Source organism: Geotrypetes seraphini, chromosome 15 (assembly GCF_902459505.1).
Source record: "Geotrypetes seraphini chromosome 15, aGeoSer1.1, whole genome shotgun sequence".
NCBI lineage: Eukaryota > Metazoa > Chordata > Amphibia > Gymnophiona > Dermophiidae > Geotrypetes > Geotrypetes seraphini.
The window spans coordinates 33,757,245-33,783,049 of record NC_047098.1 but is presented as its reverse complement, the minus strand read 5'-3'; the positions used below and the strand labels follow the sequence as shown (position 1 = coordinate 33,783,049).

The window sequence follows — 25,805 nt, the reverse complement described above, 5'->3', positions numbered from 1 at the left end:
ATTAATGATCAAAAGGTGATTTCTAGTCTGCATGAAAGAACAGTTCCTGCATACCTGCTGTGCGTGCTGGCTTGTGTTTATCGCATGTAACATTCAGTGCACACACATGCTCATCTGTGAGGGTAACCAAGACTGGGGTGGTGGCATGGATTAGTCTCATGCCCCTCAAATATGTGTATTGGGGTTGATTAGTCAGGTACATACCTGTGTTCTGTTACATAGAAATATAGAAACATGATGGCAGATAAAGGCCAAATGGCCCATCCAGTCTGCCCATCCACTGCAACCACTATCTCCTCCTCTCCCTAAGAAATCTCATGTGCTTGTCCCACACTTCCTTGAACTTGGACACAGTCTTTGTCTCCACTTCCCCAACCGGGAGCTATTCATGCATCTACCACCCTTTCTGTAAAAAAAGTATTTCCTTAGATTACTCCTGAGCCTATCACCTCTTAACTTCATCCTATGCCCTCTTATTCCGGAGCTTCCTTTCACATGAAAGAGATTCGCCTCATGAGCATCTATGCCACATAGGTATTTAAACATCTCTATCATATCTCCTCTCTCCTGCCTTTCCTCCAAAGTATACATATTGTGATCTTTAAGTCTGTCCTCATTTGCCTTATGATGAAGACCACCAACCATTTTAGTAGCTTTCCTCTGGACTGACTCCATCCTGTTTATATTGTCTGAAGGTGTGCACACAGTATTCTAAATGAGGCCTTACCAGAGTCTTATACAGAAGCATCGCTATTTCCTTTTTCCTACTGGCCCCACCTCTCCCTATGCACCCTAGCATCCTTCTACCTTTTGCTATCACCTTTTCAACCTGTTTGACCACATACTATCATACCCAAGTCCCACTTCTCTTTCGTGCATAAAAGTTCTTCACCCCCTCAACTGTACTGTTCCCTCCGTTTTTTGCAGTCCAAATGCATGACCTTGCATTTCTTAGTATTAAATCTTAGCTGCAAAATTTCAGACCATTCTTCAAGCTTCACTGGGTCCTTCCTTACGTTTTCCACACTATCAGGAGGGTCCACTCTATTGCAGATTTTGGTATCATCCGCAAAGAGGCAACTCTTACCTGACTGCCCTTCAGCGATATCGCTTACAAAAATGTTAAAAAGAACAGGCCCAGGAACCAGTGGTGTAGCGAGGGTGAACGGCACCTGGGCCAGTGACGCCCCTCCCCTGCCTTCTTCCCCCTGCCCCCGGCTGCATACTCCTTCCTCGTACTTTTTTTTACTTTGGGGTAGCAGCCACCAACTTACTGCCTGTGTCGGCTTCAGCACTGTTTCTGATGTCACTTTCTAAGCGCGGGTCCTGGAAGTGACATCAGAGAGAGCACCGAAGTTAGTGGCTGCTTGTGCCGACGTTAAAAAGGTACAAGGGAAGGGGCGTGCATGCAGCAGGGGGGTTGGGGTAGAGAGGAGGATGGGTGCCGGTGCCTGGGTGGACCACCCCCTCACCCCCCCCCTCTTCTTACTATGCCACTGCCAGGAACCAAACCTTGAGGCACGCTACTGGTAACATCCCTTTCCTCAGAGCAATCTCCATTGACCACTACCCTCTGTGACTCTCCACTAAACTAAACATTAAGTTTATATACCGCATCCTCTCCATAATTATAGAGCTCGGCGTGGTTTACAAAAGCTTAATATAGGAAGGAATAACACATTGGATTTGAAGATTAAGTACAGGGGAGAGGAGAGCATTACATTTTTGTGAAGAGCCTGGTTTTCAGGTGTTTATGAATAGTTGGAAGGAGCCCTGATTCCGTAGTGGGGCAGTAAGATTATTCCAAAGCCCTGTGATTCTGAAGAAGAGAGATTTTCCCAATTTTCCCGCATAGAGGATACCTTTTAGGAGGGGAAGGATAGTTTAAGTTTTTGGGAGTGCCTGGTGGTGTCGGGACTCAAGGAGTTTCAAGACAGTGGGATTAAGGGGGGGAGGATGCTGTGTAGGATTTTAAAAGCTAGGCAGGCGCATTTAAAATGAACTCTTGAAATTATTGGGAACCAGTGGAGTTTGGACAGAAGTGGGGAAACATGATCAAATTTGCGTTTTGCGAAGATCAACTTGGCTGCAGTGTTCTGAATTAGTTGACGTCTTTGAAGACTCTCCACTCAACCACTTCAAGTTTCAAGTTTATTAAAAATTTGTTATCCCGCCTTTTCAATATTACAAAGCGGCTTTACAATAAAAAGTAAAAATAAGGTAATGCCGACAAAAAAAAAAAAATTAAAGGCTAATTAATATTCCATAAAGACGGGTACAAAAACCCACAAACCACTGACATGAAAGGGAAAGGGGTAGAACTACAATCAGTTGAAAGAAAAGGACATTTAAGGAAAAAAACAAGAGGTAAGGATTACTAAAGATTTTCCCTTTTTCTGCACTGCTGTAATTGCCACAGAATCTACGCTAATGATCAAATAAATTATCCTTAAAAGGTCAATCATACAGTAAAGGCATCTTTAAAAAGCATTGTTTTTAAGCTGATCTTGTCACTTTGGGGCCCATCTAAACAATCCATAAGGATTGCCCTAAGTGGCTTATAACAATTTAAAAAGCATTTACTAGCAATACATTTAGGAAATATTTATGTAGTTTTGACAGATAGGGGTTGATAGTCAACCAGTGGTGCTCAACGTTTTGTTGACTGCCACTAGTGTCAAGCTCGGAAATTCAGTGCTGGGCCATATCTGGGCTTCGGCATTCAATTTTCAGGTTTGTGGAGCAATATTTAGCACTTTACCAGCCTTGGGGCACCACATAAAGATAGGGCTGACCTTTATGCGGTCCTATTTATGTGATGATCTTGGTTGGTTAACTGCTGAATATTGGCACGTAACTGGCCAAATGCTGATTCTGCCCCTGGAACCCCCCCCCCAAATAGCTGGTTTTGAGTTCTGCACTAACCAGACATTTTCAGTGGTACTAATGGTTAAGAGCCGCTGAATATAACCAGATAACCCTGAACAAGCAATTTAACTGGCAATTTCTAGACAGTTAAATCACTTTGAATATCAATCCCCTAGGATTTTCAAAGCATGCCTAAATGCCTGAGCATCTGTAAGGGGTACCGGGAAGCGGCATCGGTGACTAGTCTCATACAGGTCTCATTTGCTTTGCAGTGGAGAAGTGGCAGGCTGTATACACTATCCTGGAGGCATTCGGAAACAGCATGACAGGTCTGAATGGCAATGCCTCCCGTGTCTCTCAGATCATCTCGCTGGACTTCGACCAGGCAGGGCAGGTGGCATCTGCATCTATCCAGGTGAGGTATAGTGGTATGGATAACTCCTATGACTGCGCTTTGCTACAGGGGGAGGGTTTGCTGGTGTAGTTCATATCAGTAGCTGTCCTTCACCATAGGTGGAGTCAGAACAGTTATTACTTACTGCATATATTTTTAAAGTTGTAAGATGCTTAGGGCAATCTATAGGGATTGATAGAGCAGGGTACAAATAGTCTTCACAGCACTGTACAATCGTAGATGATAAACCTGAAATGCCATATCTGTTAACTGTTTGGTTCCCTTTCCCCTCTTTTACTTTTGTTGAACAGACCATGCTCTTGGAGAAGCTGAGAGTTGCAAAACGTCCTGAGAAGGAAGCCACTTTCAATGTTTTCTATTATTTGATGGCCGGTTCCGATAACACGCTCAGGTAAAAGAGAGCATGATAACACGGGACACAAAAAGTACTGTGAAATGCTCAAAAAGAGAGAGTAGCAATGAGTAAAACTATAAGTTGGCAGCAGAGAGTTAACAGCATGTGTCCAATAGGCAGGCTAGGAAAGAGAGAGCAATAGTGAGTAAGACCATATGTACTGCAGCATGATCAGATGAGAGAGAGAGAGAGAGAGAGAGAGTAACAGCAAGTAACATCACAGATATGGTGGCTTGCTCAAAAAGGACAGTAATAGTGCATGACACTACAATTTCCGCAACAAGCTAGGGTAACTTTAGTGAGTTGCATTACATATTCACTGAGTGGTCTGAATATTTGTCATACTTCCAGCATAGTGATAGATCCTCATATTTGCCTGGTTTGGGGCCAGCAGCCCCTTGCAGTTATATGGAAGAGGTCGTCCAATTTTTCAGAGCTCCTTTGGGGATTCCTGACAGGTGTCCCTGTTCCAAGGCAGGATACCCCTCCTATGCCAGATTGTAATGGCCACAGTCTCACCTCTTCTCTTTGAAACTCCCTCACGTCTTGGAATTGTTGCCAAATCAGGGAACCACTCTGGGCCCTACAATTTTGCAACACATTTTAGGGGGAAGGGAGTAAAGCTTTTGTAAGAAAATGATTGTATGCATTCTAACACTCAGCTATTTATCTAATTACTCCAAAGAATATGAAAGAGATTTACGATAAGCTTTCACTGAAGTTTCATAGTTAAGGCAAAGTTGAACTTGCTTATAAGTTACCAAAATAAGCCTTAAAGGGGCCCTAAGTGACTCACTTACCTAGGGCCAGCACAGCTCTAAATTTGGGACTATCCCCGAAGCATCTATTTTGCAGGTCACTAGGAGGGGCAGAAGGTGATTTAATATTCCATCTTCTGCAATATAGAGCTGTGGCATAAGCCATACACGAGGTCTCCTGATTTTGATATCTGTCAGGCTGCATAGTGCTGGGGTTAATATTTCCTGTACCATGATAAAAGCACAGACAGTGCAATCCAACATATCCTTTTGTTATTTTTAATAGGACTGAGCTCCACTTCAACCACTTTGCAGAGAATAATGTGTTTGGAATCACTCTGCTACACAAGGTGAGCAGTCCTGAGAGCGCGAAGGCCAGTGCTTTGACCCTGTGTGTATCTGTGATTCTACAGTGTCAGAGTAGTGACAAATAGAGGCCACTTTGCATGCCTATAGTTCTTCTCTGATGGTGGCTGTGAATGAAATGTTTACATGTCTGTGGCTGCAGGCTGAGGAGAAGCAGAGAGCTGCCCAGCAGTTTGGCAGGCTACAAGCTGCTATGAAAGTGATGGGCATCTCCCCAGATGAGCAGAAGGTGTTTTGGCTTATACTGGGTGCCATCTACCACCTAGGCGCTGCAGGAGCAACCAAAGGTATTGTTTTATTACTTGATATGCAGAGAAAGCATTGTGATAATTTGTTTGGGTTTTAGGATTGTTTAATTTTCATAGGGGGAAAGTTCAGATTCAGATACATTTATTGTCAATGCAATTTTATATGTGCTGCCAAAGAAGGGTGGGTTACATTGGGTTGGAGTGAATAGTGCTTATGCTGGGCCTGGGTGGAGTTGATGTGGTGGGATTTATCTTGGTGATAGGATAATAATGATAGGACTAGAAGTGGTGTGTGTAATAAATTGGCTATCTGATATTCTTCTGCTGGGCAGTTTGGCTGAAATGCCTTCAAGCAGATTTGTATGCTGGTGATGCTAGAGGTGGTACTGTGAATGTGAGTGATGAGATTCTATGTTTTATATGATGATTTTGTGATTGCTGGTTTGGTTTTTTTTGTTTTGTTTTATTTTGTTTAAATCTTTATTAATTTTCCAAAGTTAACAAAAATGCAGTACAGTACCTACACAAGCAACATTATTCATATATGCATTTATAATCAATCAAAATCCCCACAGCAAGATAAGAATCCCCCCCCACCAATACCTTGCAAGAGAATAAAACCATGACATAAATATCCCTCTGCCACCCTCCCTCCCCCTGAGTGTGTGTGCAATATACCAACAGGATAAAAGGAAAAAAACAATTCCAACACATCCATAAAAGATATCAAAGGACCCCAGACTAACTTAAATGTCTCAGTATGACCCATTAAATCTGCGTTCATTTTTTCTAATCTATAAGTTAAGCAGGTTTGTTTTTAATGTTGTACTCCTCTCTGGACCATATTTGGTGAGGAGGTGGTTTAGAAATTAATTACAGCAGGCATTGGGAACTCTTGGCACCAGATGTTCTGGTGCCGTGATATCCCATAAATTTGCACTGATATCTGTCAAACATCAAATCTGCATTTTTATCTCAGAGAAGACATTATAGAGGGGCAGCCCAGTTAGTCTGTAGTAGCAGAAAAAGGTTGGTGGCATCTGGCAGATTTAACAGATTTGTTGTGATATAAGATTTTCAGATGAGTTCCCTTCATCAAACAGGGACCAGCGTCTGCTGAATTGGACTTTATCACAATAATTGTTTAGTCTAAAAGGTGATTTTCCCTAGGATGTTCTTACAAATGAAATGTCACCTCAGCCATTGGGTAGAACTGGCTATATTTCACACTCCAGCTGTTTTGTATTGCTAGCTATGTGTCACACCTCTGCTGTGAGGTCTTACTCACTGGCTATATCTCAGATTTCTGCTGGAGATGATCCCTGGCTGCAATTCAGGCTTGTTTTCCCATATCTTTCTTCTTCCTGTCCACATCCCAGTGCTGCTGCCACACTGGGCAGACTGGTTTATTCTAACTCACTAATTTTCTAGTGAGGTTTTTGCATCCAAAAGTTTGCAGTGTTCCTATTTTATTCCTTTTTGGTATTATTTTCCATAATTATTATGTACTAATACGGACTTAGTTTGTACCCCCTCTGGGGACAGGGAGATGCTTACTGTACCCAAGTATAATTCTCCAACTACAACTGAAAGAGCATTAGCTAAATCCAGCTGAATATCGTCATTTTTTTTCACACTTCTGTGTGCACTATATTCTGTTCTGTGCTTCACCTTGATGAACTAATTTAAGTTGCTTTCTTTAACTGTGTTGATCCTGTTGCATGTCTTTTTTCACATGCTGCGTGTCCCTCTCCTCTTTCTCTATACATCTTCAGGTTAGAAGTTTCTCTTTTCTTCAGCTCATGCTAATAGACAGTTACTTTCACACCATCAACTGCTTTCCTACTGGGAGACAAGTTTAGTATGGAGTGCATGATCAGAGTTGAGACTTCCTGTGCATTGCAGTCTTCTCACCACCCTTCATGCTGTGCTCATGTCAACATGCATGTCTCTAGCTCCCTTCATTGACCACAAATCCTGCATAGTGCTCTGTAGACTCCCCGTGATGTTCCTACTTCAGCAGTTAAATGTCTGAATGTTTTTTTTTGTGTGTATGTTTGTGTTTGTTTATGTTGATTGATGATTTCAGCATTAGTAGTGAGAAGGAGGACATTGACCCGAGGGTGGTATTTCTTTGTACTTGGGTTAGGAACTAACAGAAGGTGGCAGCATGGCACCAGCCCTGGAGGAGAGAATTGGCAAATCACATTTTTTTCAAAATTTTTGAAAACTCATCCTGTAGGGCACTAGAGCAAAGCACAAGAAAATACTCCCTTCTAAACTAAACTAAACTAAACTAAACCTTAGGTTTGTATACCGCGCCATCTCCACAAGCGCAGAGCTCGGCACGGTTTACAGAGTTAAGAGGAAAGGAACTACAATGAGGGATAAAGGAGAGGGACTAAGAGGAAAGAGAGGGACAGAATACTGGAGAATGGGAGGTGATTAGATTTTTGCAAAGAGCCAAGTTTTCAAGTGTTTGCGGAAGGATTAGAAGGAGCTTGAGTTTCTGAGCGGGGATGAGAGGTTGTTCCAGAGTTCTGTGGTTCTAAAGGGGAGAGATGTTCCAAGTTTTCCTGCGCGGGATATACCTTTTATAGAGGGGAATGATAGTTTCAGTTTTTGGGAGGGTCTGGTGGAGTGTGGTTTTGAGGAATTCCAAAAGAGTGGGATGACGGGAGGAAGGACGCCATGTAAGATCTTGAAGGCTAAGCAGGCACATTTAAAGAGGACTCTGGAGTATACTGGGAGCCAGTGAAGCTTGGAGAGGAGTGGGGAGACGTGATCGAACTTGCCTTCTATCTTCCGACTCCTCCTGACATGTATCCCAGCATGAAGCATGACTTCTTATTACATTGCTGTATTGTGTACCCTGCCTCCTGTATCTCTTCCTATGGTGTGCCCTGTCCCTTACGTCTCCTGTGATGTACTCTAGTCCTATGTATGGGTGTATCATGTACCCTTTGTTCCCTTTAAGCTGAAAACGTGAGCAATCATACATTCTAGGAGCGTCGCTCACAGATTTTTACATGGTTGCTTACAAAAATACTTGCTAATCTGGAAAATTGTTGGATTTTAGAACTTTTGCTCATACAAAAACCTTTTTTTTTTTAGAACTTGCCGCTCACATGAAAAAAAAAAATTGCATGCACTTGGCCAATCCTTAGAGGGAGCATTGCATGTGCTCCATTTTCTGTGTCAGTTGATCTGTCTGTATTGGTTACACCCTGATCCAGTGTCTCTTTGCATTGTAAACCCTGTCCCAGGTGTGTTTTGTATGGTATGCTCTCTCTCTCTCTGTGGTGTGTCTTCTTATTGTGTCTGTTTTACCCCATTTCCTTCTATCCTTGTGTCTGATATCTAAATTCACACAGCTTCGGCCTCTTGACTGGTTTTCCGTGCACATACTTGGCAGTGACCTGATAACCTGTTTTGTTGTCTAACATGTTCTTTTTCTTTGCATGTTGCATGCTGCTCCATTGCAATGCAGAAGCCGATGAAGGTAAAATCAGTTTATTGTTAGTCATGCCATGAGCATTTGTTCATGTGTGGGGAGAGAGAGCACAAGAGGCTTTCTCTTCTCTGCTGCTTGGTTAATTTTCTGTTTAGATTTAAACTTGGCATTAGTCTGGTACCATCCTGGCGGCTCTAGGCTAGATTTCTGCTATCCTTGTGCTGAAGTTTTAGTCTGGCTCCTTCCACAGAGTGGCCTAATGGGTTTAAAACTAAGGATGGAAGGTTTCAAATCCCACTTCTGCTCATGTTTCTTGCGACCTGCAGCAAGTTGCTTTGCCCTCTATTGTCTTGGGTATATGTTTACAGCTAAATTAGACCTAGATATTCAATTCTGGACTATGTCTGGGCACCAGCATTGAATATCTGGATCTTTTGCAAACCCAGAAGTTATATGGGTGCTTATGCTCACTTATTTGAATCAGACATAGATAAGACTGTGCTACTGATCAGCTAAGCATGGTTTAAGTGGGCAGGAGTCTCTCTACTTGCTTAAACTATGGTGAATATTGACCTCTTAGCCCTCTGAAGTAAAGTCTTACCAACTGTAGTTACATTTTTAACTCGCCTTATGCTCAGATTTAGAAAGGTGAGTAATTTAACCCAAATCCTTGGCTTTCTGAGCTACAAGACTGTGGCACAGCGTAGGTGAAATGTAGCATTTGGTGTCTAAGCTGAGGTTGAAATGGACATTGAGGGTGTAAGTTCATGGATGCCTTTTTCTGTTGGCACCAGTATGTCAAACATAACACCTGAGTTCTGATGGATACTTGGCCTGGCCTTGACATGACTATAGCTCTTAATGATGCTTCTAGATCAGACATGGGCAACTCCGGTCCTCGAGGACCGAAATCCAATCGGGTTTTCAAGATTGCCCCAATGAATATGCATGAGATCTATTTGCATGCACTGCTTTCAATGCATATTCATTGGGGAAATCCTGAAAACCCGATTGGATTCCGGCCCTCGAGGACCGGAGTTGCCCATGTCTGTTCTAGATCTTCCTTTTTGTTCCCAGCAGCAATGAGCTGTATTAAGCTAGGTACCCATCAGCCACTGTTCTTTTACTAGTAAAACTATATCTCTTATGGTACTCACCCCCCCCCCACCATTCCTCAGGAATACATTTTCTAAGAGGTGATGGTGTGTCTCATGAAATCTTGTGTGAAAATAATTTACAGCAGGGCTGCCCAAGTCCGGTCCTCGAGATCTACTGGTAGGCAAGGTTTTCAGGATATCCACAATGAATATGCATGAGAGAGATTTGCCTGCACTGCCTTCTTGGTATGCAAATCTCTCTCATGCATGTTCATTGTGGATTTCCTGAAAACCTGGCCTGCCAGTAGATCTCGAGGACCAGACTTGGGCAGCCCTGATTTACCTGGAATGGGCATGAAACTTCAGTCACAACAAGGGGCTGGTCCTGGGATTTCATTGGCAAGACTGCTCTGCCCTTCAGGATGATTACTTCTGTGTATGACCTGGCATTTAGGGCATTAACGGCAGAGACTGCTCTGTGCATTAGCTGCTGTTTTCATGTAGTGGGGGGTGTTAACAGCTGGGATAAGCTTCCTGCTTTGGGCATATTGCCCTGTGTATGAGCCACTGATCCCTTCAACTCTTTGCATTAGTTATTAATGGACAAAACTGTGGAACCAACTTTCCCCGGACATTCGAGCTATGGATAACCTGCTACCCTTCCAGAAAGCGGTAAAAACCATTCTGTTCTCAAACCAGTGCATGCCTACCTTAAAACCTTAAAGGCCAGGCTCTAACGTTACAAAATTGAAACTTTTGCCTAAGAATCGTTGAAAATGGTGGGATATTGCTCACTATGGGTACTGTCCAAACACCCCAAGGTCCCACCAGTCCCATGTATCCAGAATATACCGTTATCACCATTAAACCTTGACTCGAGTACTTGGCATAATAGTTCAACCAAATGCCACCAACACAATGTGCCCAACTAGAATATTATCTGTTCAAATGCCTCCAAAACATTATAAATACATAATTATATGTCTTCAAATCATTTCTAATTCATCCCTATATGCCTCCAGTACATCCAAAGACGACACTATAACTTGTGACGATATAAACCTAAAAGCCCCCATTCTAGTGTGATTATACCTCTGTAACCCTCTCTTCTCTTCCCCCAGTGTATTGTGAATGTAATGTACCCTGATGCTCTGCCTCCAATATATTGTGAATGCTATAAACCCAAATAAATAAATTCTTCTCCATTTTGAATTGTCAGGGCTCTGTTGAGATCCCATTCTCTTCCCAGCACTGCCAACAGTCTCCTATTTTATGCTAAGGGGAATCTGTTCCTTTAATAGAGAGCTCCGTAGGAGCTGAGAGACTCTATGTGCCTAACCTCTCTTTGTTTCTTTTCTCCCCTGAAGCTGGCAGGAAACAGTTTGCCCGTCATGAGTGGGCTCAGAAAGCTGCCTATCTCTTAGGATGCACTTTGGAGCAGCTTTCTTCAGCCATTTTCAAGCACCAACCCAAGGGCACCTTACAGAAGTCTACATCCTTTCGCCAGGGGCCTGAAGATGGAGGCCTGGGTGATGGCTCAGGTACATTTTGTTTGGGGGATGTGTATCTCTACTCTGGAACAAGATAGGTGTCCATAAGTATTGCTTAGTAACATATTAATGGTACTGTCCCTGTCCTCACTCCCAGGGTCTGTGTGTAGCCCTCAGTAGGATTTCTCTTGTTTCTCTACTCAGTTCTTTGAACAGATTTGTTTGTTCCTATCACAGGATCCAAGATGAGTGCACTTGACTGTTTGGAGAGTCTAGCCTCGGGTCTGTACTCAGAGCTTTTCACTCTACTCATCTCATTGATAAACAGGTATGGAGAGTGCACACCATCAGCAAGAAAGTAATTGGGCTCTGGCCTGCTGTGGGAAGTTTTTCTGCCCTTCTTAATCCAGACATTTCTCAAAAGGAAATCATATTTTTTTCAGATGCAGGAAATAAAAACAGGCTTGTGTAGCTCAGAGGTTAGAATGGAAGGGCCATGTTAACCTACTAAAAGAAAACCAATGCATTAGTTGAATGGACCATCAGATATTTTAAGATGCAATCTTTTGTAATTTTGAAGATCCTTATGATCAATGGTATGGTAGGTGTGATGCTGTTATTTGAGTATGTTAATGAAAAGAGTTGGTCCATTGTGGTTCATTCCAGAAGTAGTACTTTGATGTTAATGTGCTGGTAAACAAGATCGAACTTGAGATACTTGTATTGTCTACTCTTGAGAATCAAAAGCTGCCTATACAAAAGATTCCTTGACAGAACTCTAGCTTTCCAAGCAGGTCAACAGAACGACTGGCTAGGCAACATCATCAAGCACTCCTCATCCTATCTCAACTTCAGAAAACTAATTAAAACCAACCTGTTTAACTGATTTTTAACCAAGAACTCTTAAAGCCTTATACCTGTATACTACTTACATGTACTCGAAGTCCCTACATTGTAACTTCTACTCTGTCTCTCTCCCTCCCTACAAATATTCATGCATTCAAAGACTTCATTGTTATTTTTTTTTTTCGTTGACTGTCCAGCTCTTCTTATTGTAAACCGCCTCGAACTACTATGGCTTTGGTGGTATATAAAAATAAAATTATTATTATTATTATTCTGTTCTAGTTAATTGGTTACAGTTGGGGAGGGCTATTGCTCTTGGGGTTCAGGTCTGACGTTAACTTCCCTGGGTATTCTAGTGTCTATTCTATAATGGAATCTGATGTACCTTATGCAGCAAGGGCACGGGCAACTTATAACAATATATAAGTTGGATGCATCACTGGGAGACATGCCCATGGCCCACCCATGTGTATACCCCTCTTGCCACTGCACATCTTTATAGAATAGTGCTTAGGCACATATACATCCACAAAGGAGGCGCCTGATATCAGATTCCCTAGCAACAGCAGCAGATGAATCCAGAGACCAATGGGATAGCTCACATCTACCAGCAGGTGGAGATAGAGAAACTGATTAACAGGTGTTCTTATTGGCTGGCACTTCTCCTGTCTCATCAGTACGCTCTATCTCCCAGCAGGGGAAAGTCGCTATTCCAATTGCTCCTGGATTCTGACTATGGCTGGAAATTCAATTTATCCTGTTGAGATTTTCTCTTCAGTGAGCTTACAATTGATTCTATTTCTCCTGTTGAGATTCTTTCTCTTCAGTGAGACAGGGGTGTCCGGCTGAATGGTGCCGGCTTTAGAGGTTACACTTGGGCCCCCCCTTGTCCCTGCCTCACCCTCCCTCCTATGATTGAGGGTTTATCTGGGTCTCTAGTTTTCTTCTTTCCCTGGAAAAAAAAAAAAAAAAAAAAAAATCGAGACTGCAGTGGCTATCCACGATTGGATACTCTTAGTTGTGCTCAGCCTGTTCCTGCCGGGGTCTGACAGCCTTGTAAGCTAGGTTGTGAGTATGCCTTTTTTACTTTGCAATTGCAAGTTATGTTTTCTGGTTGTTGGTGGCGTTTGGTGCTTCGGGGGACAGTCGCGTGGTTAGCCGGTTGTTTACTCTATTCTCAGCCGCTAAGCTTAGTGAGCGGTTCATTTTTGGCAACTACTTTGCTTGTTGTGGCATAGGTGAGTGGACTAAGCCCCCGCGTTGTAGTTTGGGCTCGGTTGGAGGAGCTGCTGCCTTCCCGCGCACGGGAGACGCTTGGTGGTTTCCTGTGTGGACGGGGGGGGGGGGGTGTCCTCGCATTGGCAGCGTGGTTCGCTGAGGCTGCCCGTCATTCAGCAGGTGCCGCGGCTGTGGTCAGGGTGCTATAGAGTAAAGAACCCGTGCCTCTTCCGTGGGCTGTTGGATCGCAAGGGTGCTCCGACGCTGGCAGACGCGCTGAGGCGTTCTTGTGGTCTGTTTCGGCGGTTTTCTTTCTCTCTGCGCCTTCTTCGGTCTCCCTGTTTTTTACCTCCCAGTTTCATGAGGCCAGCGAAACCAGCAATGGTGTATTCTCTGGCTCGGCGGAGCAAGTCACAGCGTGGCTTAAGTTTATAGCTTGCCACGGCGGTGTTTGAGTCTCCGGCTGAGAGCTGCGGTCTTTTCTGAGTAAAAGACTGACGCTCCACTGGGGGGGAGGGTGCCGCGGCATTCAGTAGTTTCTCTGGTAGCCGGCATCTTTGGGGCTCAGCCGTTGCTTCTCGGCCTTTCAGGTCGAGTGCGGCGACAAATGCTTGCGGTTTTTCCTGCGTTCATATTGGGGCCCAGAGTGGGGGAATCTCCCGAGTTGAATTGCTACGCTTGTGTTATCTCCTGTAGGAATCTATGCAGCCCCATTTGCATGCAGTTTGGCTCTATTCTGCTCCCCCCAGTTTTCGGCTTCCCTCCATACTGGGTTGGTAGAAGCCGTGTCTCACGTTAATGGGTTCAGTCGCAGGAGAGGTCCCAGATTTTTCACTTTTAGGACCCTCTTCATCTCTCTCGAGGTCTCCCATGGGGGACACTATGCATGTTCAGCGATTTCCTTGCTTGTGATACCATTGTTGCGACACTGACGGTGTCTGGTGGCGCTATTGAACTGCTTCCTGCCCTTTGAAGAGGTTTTTGGGGCATAAGGCCTCTTTCTGATCCCTTCGGGCATAACTATCTTTTTCTATGGGAGTTCCTAAGCCCATCGTTTGCCTTCCCTGGGCCACCTTGAACTGTACACCCTCTATCAGCTCTTTCGGCTTTCCCAGGGACAGGGACCTGTCATATGGGCAGGTCACAACGCGTTTGCCTAATTACTGTTGATTTGCTGTGGTTTCCTAAGGGCGGTAGATGCAGCATTTTGTTTGCATCTCGTTCGTCTTCCCTTTATGGCCCATACATCTTTTTCGCTCCCGTGGCATGGAGTTAGACCTCTTTTCATGCCAGTCTCCCACTTAGCTCAGTTCTTGAAAGCACTGCATGTATCTTCCAAAGGTCAGGGGTTCAAATCCTGGCTAAGGTTCCCAAAGACATGATATTACACACCTGGAATTTTTTTCAGGATGTTTGCACCTTGGCATATTTCTCAGTTTTCCAGTTTGTTCATAGAGTCTCGCTGTTTGGTGTTTTTCTTAGAAGTGTTACTAGTCCTCGGGACGGTTCTTGTAGTTTGTGGGGTACCACTGAATATAGGGTGGCCAAGACGGGGGCATTGGGCAGGCTGGATCCCATTCTGCTGCATTAGTTCTCGGGTTACACATTTCTGCTGGCAACCTGGGAGGGTATCTACAGTTTCTCTATGGACTAGAAGTCGACACTAGGTTTGCCTGCCTCCCTTGGAGCGGCGCTTTTGGTCTTGGTACAAGCCAGTTCGCCTACCCTTGGATTCACAAGCGTTTTAGAAGCTGTAAGCGGTGGACCGTTTTGGCGCGGCCAGGCGATTCATCTGATTTCTTCTTGACTGCCTGCTTAGTTAGGACGACTTCCAGTCAGGTCATTTGACTAACTTGAAAAGGTTGGTTTCTTTTCCGCAATTCCTTGCTCGTACTTTTTCAATTTTGCAGCGATTTTTTCTACCGTGCTCTTTCTACGTACATCGGGATGATGTTTTTTTGTTCATATAGGAGGACCAGGGGCTTCTTTCCGGAGACGTGAACGTTGTGTCTCGATCTCAGAGTGGGTTTATTCGACTCTTGTCATGTCCAAGAGTAGAGGATTAGATACAGTTTCTAGGATCCATATTGCTGACTCCCTGGACACTTCGCCTGGCTAGCCCCTTCTGCTGCTACAACTGTCACTTTAGTTTCAGGGGTTCCCAGTATCTCAGGGTTACATTTATTTAGGATGCTCCTCCTGCTTCGCTCTGGGTGATGTGATGGCTCAGTGCGATGTCTCTTTTAGAGACTTGCCTCGGTCTTTGCTGGACTTGCTCTTGTCCTCTACCCATTCCGGGCTGTCGGGTTGGGGAGACTCGATGGCTTCCTTCCTCAGCTCCTGGAGTCTGGTCTTCAAGAGGCGACTCCGTACTTGTTCATTCTTCTACTCTTGAGCAGGGTCAGGCTACCTTTCTGGAGCTTCTGATTATTCTCCTGGAATACTGCTAAGGATCCTTTTGGTCAGTATTAGGATGGAAATTTTTCTCTACAGCTTGGGCAGTAGGTGTTGTACTCGGTTAGCAGGGGAAGTTGTTCTGCTTCATTGGGTGGCCTCTTACCTTCGTCTTCTGTTGGCAGATCCTTTTTTGAATCAGGATAAGGGTGTGTATTGACTTTCTCTCCGCGGAAGCTGAGCCTGGCCCATTTCTTGGATGTTTCTGTGTACAGCGCTGTGTACGCTCTTGGAAGTGTGCATGTTAGTACTAGTATAATCTTCTGCATCCTGGATATTGTGATTTGTGGCTCAGGCGTTCTAGCTCCTTTTAGGAAAGCGAGATCTCTTTGACCTGGACCTCATGGCCCCGTCTCTCAATTCTATTTTTCCTAGCTGCTTCGGTGGGCCCAGGGAGTGGGAGTTAGAGGGGGTTCCTGCTTAGTGCCTTTCTCGCCTCTGCCTTCTCCTTTTCAATGTTTTCCGCTGGCTGATGATGACTTGGATTGGCCATCTCGAGCTCGCCTTCCGGGCACAGTATGTGTAGAATCCCTAGATTGACGGCGCATTCCTTCCTATGCGGATTTGATGAGTCTTTCGACAGCTGGACTCGGTAGTTTCCTGGCTTCTCCGGCTTTGCCCGCCTAGGGTCCGATCCACGGGGATATTTGTACTACTTTAGTATTTCAACCTAGTTTTTTGGTCACTCTTGGCTGTCGTGTTCGGGTTATGCGAAGATGGTTGTTTCTTCTCTTATCCAGAGGCTACGGGCATCTCCTGTGTCTTCTGCTTCCGGTTGGAGGGTTTTCCGTTATTGGGCGCTTCTTCAGGTTTGAACCACTCCAAAGTTCCTTTTTGGCACTAGTGTATTGCCGGGGACTTAGCGTTCACTTCCCTTCAGCTTCTGGTGTTATTCTTGGCTTGTTACAGGGACTAGGTATATGGCCCTTCGCTGACTTCTCAGCTTCCTGTAGTTCGGTTCCTAAACAGAGTGCGGTATATTCATGCGCCTCTTAGAAAGCCCGGTTTGGAGTACAATCTTCACGTTCTTCTTTTACGTTTACCGATGGCTTCATTTTAGCCTTGTCCTTTGGGACTCTAAAGAGCTGGGCCGTTCACCTTGGGATTCCTTGTGGCCATGGCTTCAGCTCTGCAGTTGCGATGTTGCAGGCCTTCCTATTTCTTATTTCCTTCATATGGGGTATCAGTTCAGATGGTACCACTATTTCTTTCTAGGGGGGTGTCATCCTTTCTTTTACGTCATGCTCGCTCTTCCTTCCTTTGTCATGGGAGGAGATAGTGGGAGCAGTGCTTTTATTCACTGCATTTTTTGAGACGTATGTAGCGTTCTCCGCGAGCTCGGTGTCTAACAACTGTTAGTTGTTTATATCTCCTTTTTGTATTCTTCAAAGGACGCCTCAGGCGTATGGCGGCGTCCGATGCCTACCTCGCTCAATGGGTCCAGAAGGACATTCTTTATGCGTGCCTGCTGGCAGGGAACGGGTGGCGTTGAACTTCATGACCATTCCGCTGGAGCGATAGCTACTTCTTGGGCTCGGCCCAGAGGTGGTTTCCTTGGAGGATATTTGTCTCGCGGCTACCTAGTCTTCCGAGAGTGCCTTCTCTCCGCGTTTCTGCATGGATGTGCGGGCACATACAATAGGGGCTTTTTTGTGCTTCGGTTGTTGCGGAGGCGGTATTTACTTCCCACCCAGGTTGAGGATTGCTTTGCTACATCCCATTGGTCTCTGGATTCATCTGCTGCTGTTGCTAGGGAAGGTAAAATTATGTCTTACCTTTTAATTTTCTTTCCCTTAGACGCAGCAGATGAATCCAGAGCCCCACCCTGTCTGATATTTGGTGGTCGGTTTCTGCGTGTGCGACTTTTACTGATTGGTTGTTGTTAAGGGTTGTATTCTGTATCGGTGCTGTTTCCGATGTATTCTGGGAAAGAAGTTTTTTACATGCTATGCCTATTGATGGTTAAATGGGCTTGGGCATAGAGCTATACTGATGAGACAGGAGAAGTGCCAGCCAATAAGAACACCTGTTAATCAGTTTCTCTATCTCCACCTGCTGGTAGATGTGAGCTATCCCATTGGTCTCTGGATTCATCTGCTGCGTCTAAGGGAAAGAAAATTAACAGGTAAGACATAATTTTACCCTCCTAATTATAGAATTGCCCGTTCTGTTTCTGGAGATTGAACTTTTCCTATAGCGCAGTGTAACGCAAACTGTGTGCCGCGGCACACCAGTGTGTCTCCTGAGATTTCAGGTGTGCCATGACACACTGGCAAGGAGGAGAGTCATCCATGCCGGCTGACTGCCTACAGGATATGCTATTATATTCTTATGTACCCAGTGGTTTTGTCCCATCCCTTTTGTCTTTGCCTTGCGATGCCTCTGGAAACTGTTTGGTCATGTCTAAATACTTCACTACACAGTCTGCAGACTATGGGCATCTAAGGTTAGTTGTCTTCAATAGCTTGAAAGGCTATTTCCATATTTTGCAGCATAATATGCATCATATGATACAATTTAAGTAGAATGCATGATCTTTGCCTTACACAGGATGGATAGGGTGGTGATTTTCATATCATGTAGTGTAAGTAGACTGTGTTGTCTCCATACTACAAGATGGTATAAAATGCCATGAAGCAGCGCTGTTGGTTTGAAAGCTGCAGGGAGCAATTGCGACTCAGGTACCCCCCAAAGAATGGGCATTTTATAAGGGGGTCAACATTCAGTCTGTGGCAATAAGCAGCTGGTATATTGAGCTACAGGCTGAATTAACTCTAGATATTCAAATGCTGGGGCATGCTTGGCTCCTAGCATTGAGTATCTGGGTATATCCGCCGATCTGGAAGTTAACTAGACATTGGCTGATATTCAGATTGGTTCCTGGATAGCTTGCCTTATAAAGCTGGTACAACTATTTGCTGTCCTAACTTTTTGTGGTTATGTAGCTGGCTAGTGGACTGAAAATTATGACTAATTGCTAAGCTGACACTCTGCCCATAGCCTGTCTCTAATACAGCTGGTTTGTGCTGATATTCAGTGGAACTTAACCAGTTAGTACCACTGAATATCAGGTGCCAATTTATTCCGTCCGCTCCCTTTGAATAATAGGAAAAAGAAGGAATGAAATTTTTTCAGTAATGGTCCCGCAACTTTGGAATCTCCTTCCAGCTTCTGTTAGGGAGGAGAATGGTTCATAGAGAAAACTGCGGAAGACAAAGGTGCGCGCCGACAACTGAGGCGCGCACCGAAGAAAATTACAGTTTTTAGGGGCTCCGACGGGGGGTTTTGTTGGGGAGCCCCCCCACCTTACTTAATACAGATCGCGGCAGTGTTGTGGGTGGTTTGGGGGGATGTAACCCCCCTCATTATACTGTAAACTTAACATTTTCCCTGTTTTTAGGGAAAAAGTGAAGTTTTCAGTAAAATGTGAGGGGTTACAACCCCCCAAACCCTCCACAACGCCCCCACAATGCGGTACGATTTGTATAAAGTAAAGTGGGGGGGTTCCCCCCCCACATCCCCCATTGGAGCCCCTAAAAACAGTTATTTTCTTCGGTGTACGCCTCCGCGCTGCGCTCAGTTGTCGGCGCGCGCCTTTGTCTTCCGTGGTTTTGACCTGACACCAAGGAGAATAACCTTGTTCATTTCAAAGGCCTACTTAAGGGCCACCTATTTAAAGAAGCATACAACACTTGATTTTTTTTCACTCCTTTATTTTTCAATTATCTCCAAAAGAAACAATTAGCAGTGTTCCCTCCCCTTCCCTTTTGTTTATTCCTTATCTGTCTTTCTTTCCTGTATAACTTGTAGTTCCAACCCAGCCTCCTTCCTGTTTCATGTTTGCCTGTTAAATTGTCAATCAATTAGTACGCCATTTGATGTTTTACTTAAACTCTTTTAATTATTTGGTTATTGGCGTTGTTTTTTATTTTTAAATATGTTTATACTTTCTTTGTATTTATATTTTTAACAATATATTAGTTTGTATCTCACTTAGAATTTAGATAAGCGACTCAATCAAATTTTAATAAAAACTTGAAAGAATGTAAGCTTCTTATTTGCATGTAAAGTACTGGATAAGTCCTAGTTTTGTTTGTAATTCTTCTGGTTTCTTGCTCTTGCAGAGCACTGAAGTCCAGTCAGAACTCTCTGTGTTCTATGATGATTGTGGATACCCCAGGCTTCCAGAATCCTAAACTTGCTAACCAAGACAGAGGAGCCACCTTTGAAGAGCTGTGTCACAACTATACCCAGGAACGTCTTCAGGCACTCTTCCATGAGAAAACCTTTGTCCAGGAACTGGAGAGATGCAAGGAGGTATTCCCTCACCTGCTCCTGGCATGGCCCAAATATATCTTCCAGCTCACCAGCCCCTTGCATGACTCCAGGGAACTGGCAAAGAGAACATGGGGTTAATCAGGGGGTACCCGCTCTCCATAATTCATTTTCTCTTACTGTTTCTTTCCTTCCTTTGCCGCAGTTCCCTCTTCCCTTTTTCTCCTCCACTCCCTTCTCCCTGCCTTGAGTTTCATCATTTTACTGTGGCATCTGCTAGCATTCTCTATTAGAGAATGACATGGTGACAAAATTCATTACCATTCCCGTCCCCGCGGATAACCGCGGGAAATAATCCCATGCCATTTTCTAGTGTCTATTTCAACCTCAATCCTTCTACACCAGCATTCTTCAAAGCAAAGCTTGTGGGTCAGTGGTTGTGGCCATTCATACTCTCATTCTTATGTGAGCCAAGGATAATGAAGTCATTGTGACATCACTGATGTGATTGGCTCTTAGGCACTGGTTGAATGAGGCATTATGACATCACAATATCTGCTCTGGATACCAGAGACTGTCATTCTGTAGTGTCTGTTTCAACCTCAGTCCTTCTACACCAGCATTCTTCAAGGCAAAGCTTGCGAGTCAGTGGTTGTGGCCATTCATACTCTGATTCTTCCCTCTCTCCTTAAAGAGTGACATGAAGATGGTTTCCCGCGGTTATCCACGGGGACGGGAACGGTGATGAATTTTGTCACCGTGTCATTCTCTATTCTCTATCCTCTCTCTAGAACCAGTTTCTCACACTTCATGTAGGTGACTGTAAATCGGCTTTACATAGTGAAATGCTGAAGTAGTAAGTCTCGGGTGATGTGATTTCATTGCTGTTTTAATGCAGGGGTTTTCATTAGAATTTTCAGTGCATTCTAGCCCAAACCTGAAGCTGTATAAATACTTCATTTTAAGATTTATTCCATGAAGTCTAAATAGACGTGGTTACTAATTGTCTCTCTTCAGCTTTATATAATTCAGAGAAGAAGCAGTGATGTTTTAAGTAAAGAAAACTGTGACCACGTGTTAACCAAGAGATCTGATAACCACTGTAGCACTGTGCTCAAAATCAAATTGAGACTTACTTTCCACACATGTACAGATTCATCTGTATGGGACAGTGTGAGCTGGTCACAGAATTGGCCCTCTAGGTGTATCACTTCTGGTAATCTCAGTGTGGATAGAAAAAAGGGCACTCTCAGGAAAACCCCTGCACCCTATGTATGCTAGAGACTTTCTTCCATTCTCTAACTCGTCATAACTATGATCTTAGTCCACAGGTACTAATCACTCATCTGTCCTCTCTAGGAAAATATAGAGCTTGCATTAGATGATTTAGAAGCCGGTACTTCTAGCTCTGTAGCTGCTGTAGACCAAGCTTCGCACCAAGCGCTGGTAAGCATAAAAAGGGCATCGTGGCACATTCTCTTTTCTTACATGAGATCTTTTTTTTTAAAAAAAATTTTTTATTGGTCCCAATTTACAGTCTTAGCAGCCACAGTTTAAGTTAAGTGCTGGAATTGGCATGTAATATACATGTTCAGTGGCACTAACTATTTAAGGAATGCCTTTTAACATATTTATACAATTTTTATACCATTACTGTATTATGAAAAAGATGTCAATTCAGAATGGTTTACAATAAGCGTAAAACAACAAAGCAAGAATCAAGAAATGCAGAAAACAATTAGAAGTCATAAAATATATATCAATTCCGACCCCTGTAGTAATGAGTAAATAATATTGTAACACACTGCTCTCTGTCGGTGGTTATTCATTTAATTTAGGCCTGCTAGTCAGTGGGCATAAATTAAACAGATTGCGATGTGTATAGTGGCTGAATATGACTGCTAAATGGTTAATTGCCGGCTCCACGTACTCCTCCTTTCTTATATGGATAAAAGCTGACTGTTTGGTGAGTTGGACGTATAAGGGTTCAGGCCTTTCATTACCTGCTGACAAACAAATAACTCTCTTTTAATATCACCATTATTGCTGTTTACTAATATAAGATCCAGAAAATGGAGACTGTGTTGTCATATAAGGCGTCACAGCAGTGTGACGGGAGATAGTGTGTGAATAAAACAGGCAAAAAACAAGTATATGGGAGAGAGGGAGGGAAAAAGGATGTGCAATACTATATATATAGAACTGCTGAGAAGAGAGAGGGAATGAGGAGGAGCAGTACTCATACAGGAATTGATGGAAAGAGAGGGGATGAGGTAATACATAGATATATAGAAACTGCTGAGAAGAGAAGGGAAAGTACTCATGTAGGAACTGCTGAAAAGAGAGAAAGGGGTTGAGGAGTGGTAATACTCGTATATAAGAACTACTGAGAAGAGGGGGGAATGAGGAAGAGCAATACTGAGATATGTTACTATGTTAGGTTTGAAGATTTATCGGCCACCGAGAACTTTAAGATCTGTAAATTTGGGATTTTTCTGGATGTTCCTTTTTTCCGTTTTATTAGATTGAAGAAGTACCAATCATCTATTTTTTATGTCATTGGTCCAAAGCTATAGAATGTACTTCCATATCAACTTAGAATAGTGCAGAATACAGAAGTGTTTAAAAAGAGACTAAAAACTCTTGGCGTTTCAGCAAGCCTATGGAGAGGCTTGGTATGATAGCAGATGCTATCATAGATTTTTAATGTTTTTTATTAGGAGCATTGGATTTAATGCTGGATTGATATTTTAACTATGTTGTTTTATTGTAATATTTGTTTTCCAATGTTTTATTTTGTATATAGTTGTATTGATTATGTGCGTACTAGATGTTATCCGCCTAGAATGTTAGAGTGGGCTATAAATATTAAAAGAAAGGAAGGAATGAATTGCTGAGAAGAGACAGGGAATGAAGAAGGGCAATACTCAAATAAGAACTACTGAGAAGATGGGGGGAGGGGGGATATGAGGAAGGGCAATATTGAGATATATAGGACTTCCGATATATACTGCCCTGCTGCTGAACCTAGGCTCCTTCCAATTATTCTGAAAGCATCTGAAAACCTGGCTTTTCTCCAAAACCTAAAACCATCTATTTAAAATGTAAAGCTAGCTATTTTCTTCATAACCTCTAATTTCTTATTATGTCCTTCCCTCATTTATTGAATTTACCTGCCGAGCTCTATCTTTATAGAGATGATGCAGTATACAAACAGCCCAGCGGAGATAAGCGGCAAGAGGCAGGATCTTGTGGGTTGGTGCTGCGTGCTAGTGCCAGATTGTGGTTTGGGATTGGGTGGGCGATGCCAGTTGTCGGGGGTGGGGGCTCGCAGGGGGGTGGGCGATGCTGGTTGTCGGGGGGGCTCGCAAATCGAGTCAACGCTTGGTTTGCGAGGCACGATTTGCTCGAGTGTTTTGCTCGTCTTGCAAAACACTCGCAAACCGCGTTGCTCGCAAACCGAGGTTTGACTGTATATGCATGATTTCAACGTTGTGCAATCATTTAGCACTTAACTGCATCAGAATGGCTGAAGTGATAGATAACGAGAGAGAGTGAGTAAATAACAGAAGCCAAAATGATAGGGATTTGGCCTGATTCTTAAATATAGCCCTTTCAGGTCAAAGTCTTTTGCATTGCCCTGTGCAAGAGCATAAGAGGATGTACAGTGTCCAGTGGTCTGATTAGCTGAGCACCCTCTGGTGTTTAATAGCAGTGACATTGATAAAGGACCTTTTTTACAAGAGAGGGCACTTAAGAGTGAAATCAAAGAATGTGTATGTGCAGTACTTAATTTGTGGGGGAACTGCATGAAACGCTGTTCTACCATTTATTTTCAGACTCCAGTGTAGCAGGGGCATTCTGCTCTATCCCCTCCCTCCAAGCAGCTTGTAGGGAAGAGGAGGGGAGGTAGTGAGCTTGGAGCAGAGAACAGTCACTACTCCCTAATCAAACCCCTCTTCTCCTGTTGGTTTTGGTCCGCCCAATCCTCTTCCCAGCTCCATAGTTCCACTTCCTTTTTATCTACAAATTAAACTATGTGTATGTGAACTTGCATACTTGGATAACTGTGTGCGCTTGTCCTCCCCGCCTTTGCCTTCTCCCCTTTTTTGTGTCCCATCTTAAAGATGCCAGTCTAGTTGGCTCTGAAACTCCTAAGGCCCATGGGGTGGGGGGGGGGGAAAACACTTCCTCCTACAAATCTAAGTACAAGCCTGACTTGCCCAGTGGATGGGGGCTCTGCCCTCAGGTTCAGTTCAGCCTGAGACCCAGAGCCGGCTCCTGGACGTGTGTATATGACTGTTTGTCTAGCTGTGCATGACTTTTAGGGAACATTCTGTCTGTGTTCCCAGCTATAATTTCAGTTTATTGCCTACCCAGATAGAATTTTTAAGAGAATAGGTATTAGACTAAACCGTTATACTAGGCACTAATGTTGCTTTCCTTTTGGTAGTATTAAGAATTGATTTTTTTTTTTCTTTTTTCGTTAAGTGTCTCTTAAAATGGTGTGAGAATTACTCCCAGAGTAGCAGGCTTGAAAGTTTTTCACAGCTGCCTCTTCAGGAAAAATTCCATCAGTAATCAGACTTAGAGAAAGAAATGTCTGGCAGTTTCTGGTCCTCAGTTGAAAATTTGTGGGAGATTAGAGAGGGGTTAGTGGATGAAGAAGGGAGGCTTTTTAACACTTCTATTTCTGCTGTGATGTTTCTAGTCTAGCAACTAGCAAGCAGCTTACCCGTCAGGTGCCATTCAGGGATTGGCTTCTGAATATGTTCTGGAGCTATTTGTTCTTCTCTATAGGTACGCACACTGACACGGACGGATGAAGCACGAGGCCTTCTCTGGTTATTGGAAGAAGAGGCCTTGCAGCCGGGTGGCAATGAGGACACCCTACTTGAGCGACTTTTCACCTACTATGGACCTCAAGAAGGAGATGACAAAGGTAAAAAAAAAAAAAAAAAAAAATCCAACTCTGCCCTATGGAAGTTTATTTTCTGGGTCCATATTATGCTATGGAATCCCACACTACACCACGGTATGTTATGAACTTCAGACTATGTTGTCGTATATTTGTGTTAAAAAGAATTCCAATATATACTGTCACAGTCTGTGCTATGAGACTCCATTTTGCACTCTGGTTCTTTGCTATCTTCAGGTCAGAAGCCACTTCTAAAAAGCAATAAAGTTCGACATTTCCTTCTCGGCCACAGCTGTGGAACCAATTGGGTGGAGTATGATGCCACAGGATGGTTAAACTATGTCAAACAGAGCCCTGCATTGCACAATGCTGTCGTTCTCCTACAGGACTCACAGAAGTAAGTCACAGCAGAACTCAGCAAATATCATACCGCAAAACTGTAAAGTTCTATGCGGTTGACAATAATTAAAAAGAATACAATAAAGTAACAGACACTAATATGTTATAAACCAATAGCTAATACCCTAAAAAATCTGAATAATACATAATAAAATTCAGGGAATGCTATTCCTAGCCAGCAGCAAGTATCATGCCACTGTCTGTTCTCATGGGATATTCTTCCTAGTTGGTAGCAATATTTGGGAGCATATAATTCTCAGTTGATGGCAATACTTAAGATGTGGAGGAATATACAACACCCGAGCTAAATACCATACAGCATTATGGCATATTAAGAATTAAATTAAAATTCAATAAGTGGGCTTAAGAATAAAATAATAATAAAATAACAATAAAATACTAAATACACACATTGCTTACATAGCGGAGAAGACGTTTATCAATAATAGCCCATTTGTAGTTGCAGCATCTATGAGACAGACTTGTTTTTTTTTTGTTGCATAGAGCTTTTTGGACCCCAGTTCGGTTACAGAAGTTGGATAGTTCAAGGTCCAATAGATGCTGGCATTGTGGTTTAGAAGCTGGGACATTAGACCATTTAATAT

At 43.5% G+C, this 25,805-nt stretch overlaps 1 protein-coding gene across 21 annotated transcripts in view; it reads left to right on the top strand.

Annotated features, from left to right (window-relative positions):
• MYO18A (myosin XVIIIA) overlaps positions 1-25,805 on the top strand; it is a 361,012-nt gene that overhangs the window by 158,776 nt on the left and 176,431 nt on the right. For 20 of the 21 annotated variants that reach the window (XM_033921174.1, XM_033921173.1, XM_033921156.1 and 17 more), the window contains 11 exons: positions 3,141-3,283; positions 3,574-3,674; positions 4,722-4,785; positions 4,944-5,088; positions 8,540-8,551; positions 10,968-11,141; positions 11,328-11,418; positions 19,733-19,925; positions 21,243-21,329; positions 24,684-24,825; positions 25,039-25,198. In XM_033921174.1, the coding sequence (XP_033777065.1) occupies positions 3,141-3,283; positions 3,574-3,674; positions 4,722-4,785; positions 4,944-5,088; positions 8,540-8,551; positions 10,968-11,141; positions 11,328-11,418; positions 19,733-19,925; positions 21,243-21,329; positions 24,684-24,825; positions 25,039-25,198 (1,312 nt within the window). The remainder of the gene's footprint in view (positions 1-3,140; positions 3,284-3,573; positions 3,675-4,721; positions 4,786-4,943; positions 5,089-8,539; positions 8,552-10,967; positions 11,142-11,327; positions 11,419-19,732; positions 19,926-21,242; positions 21,330-24,683; positions 24,826-25,038; positions 25,199-25,805) is intronic. The other variant, XM_033921154.1, reaches the window with a different exon arrangement.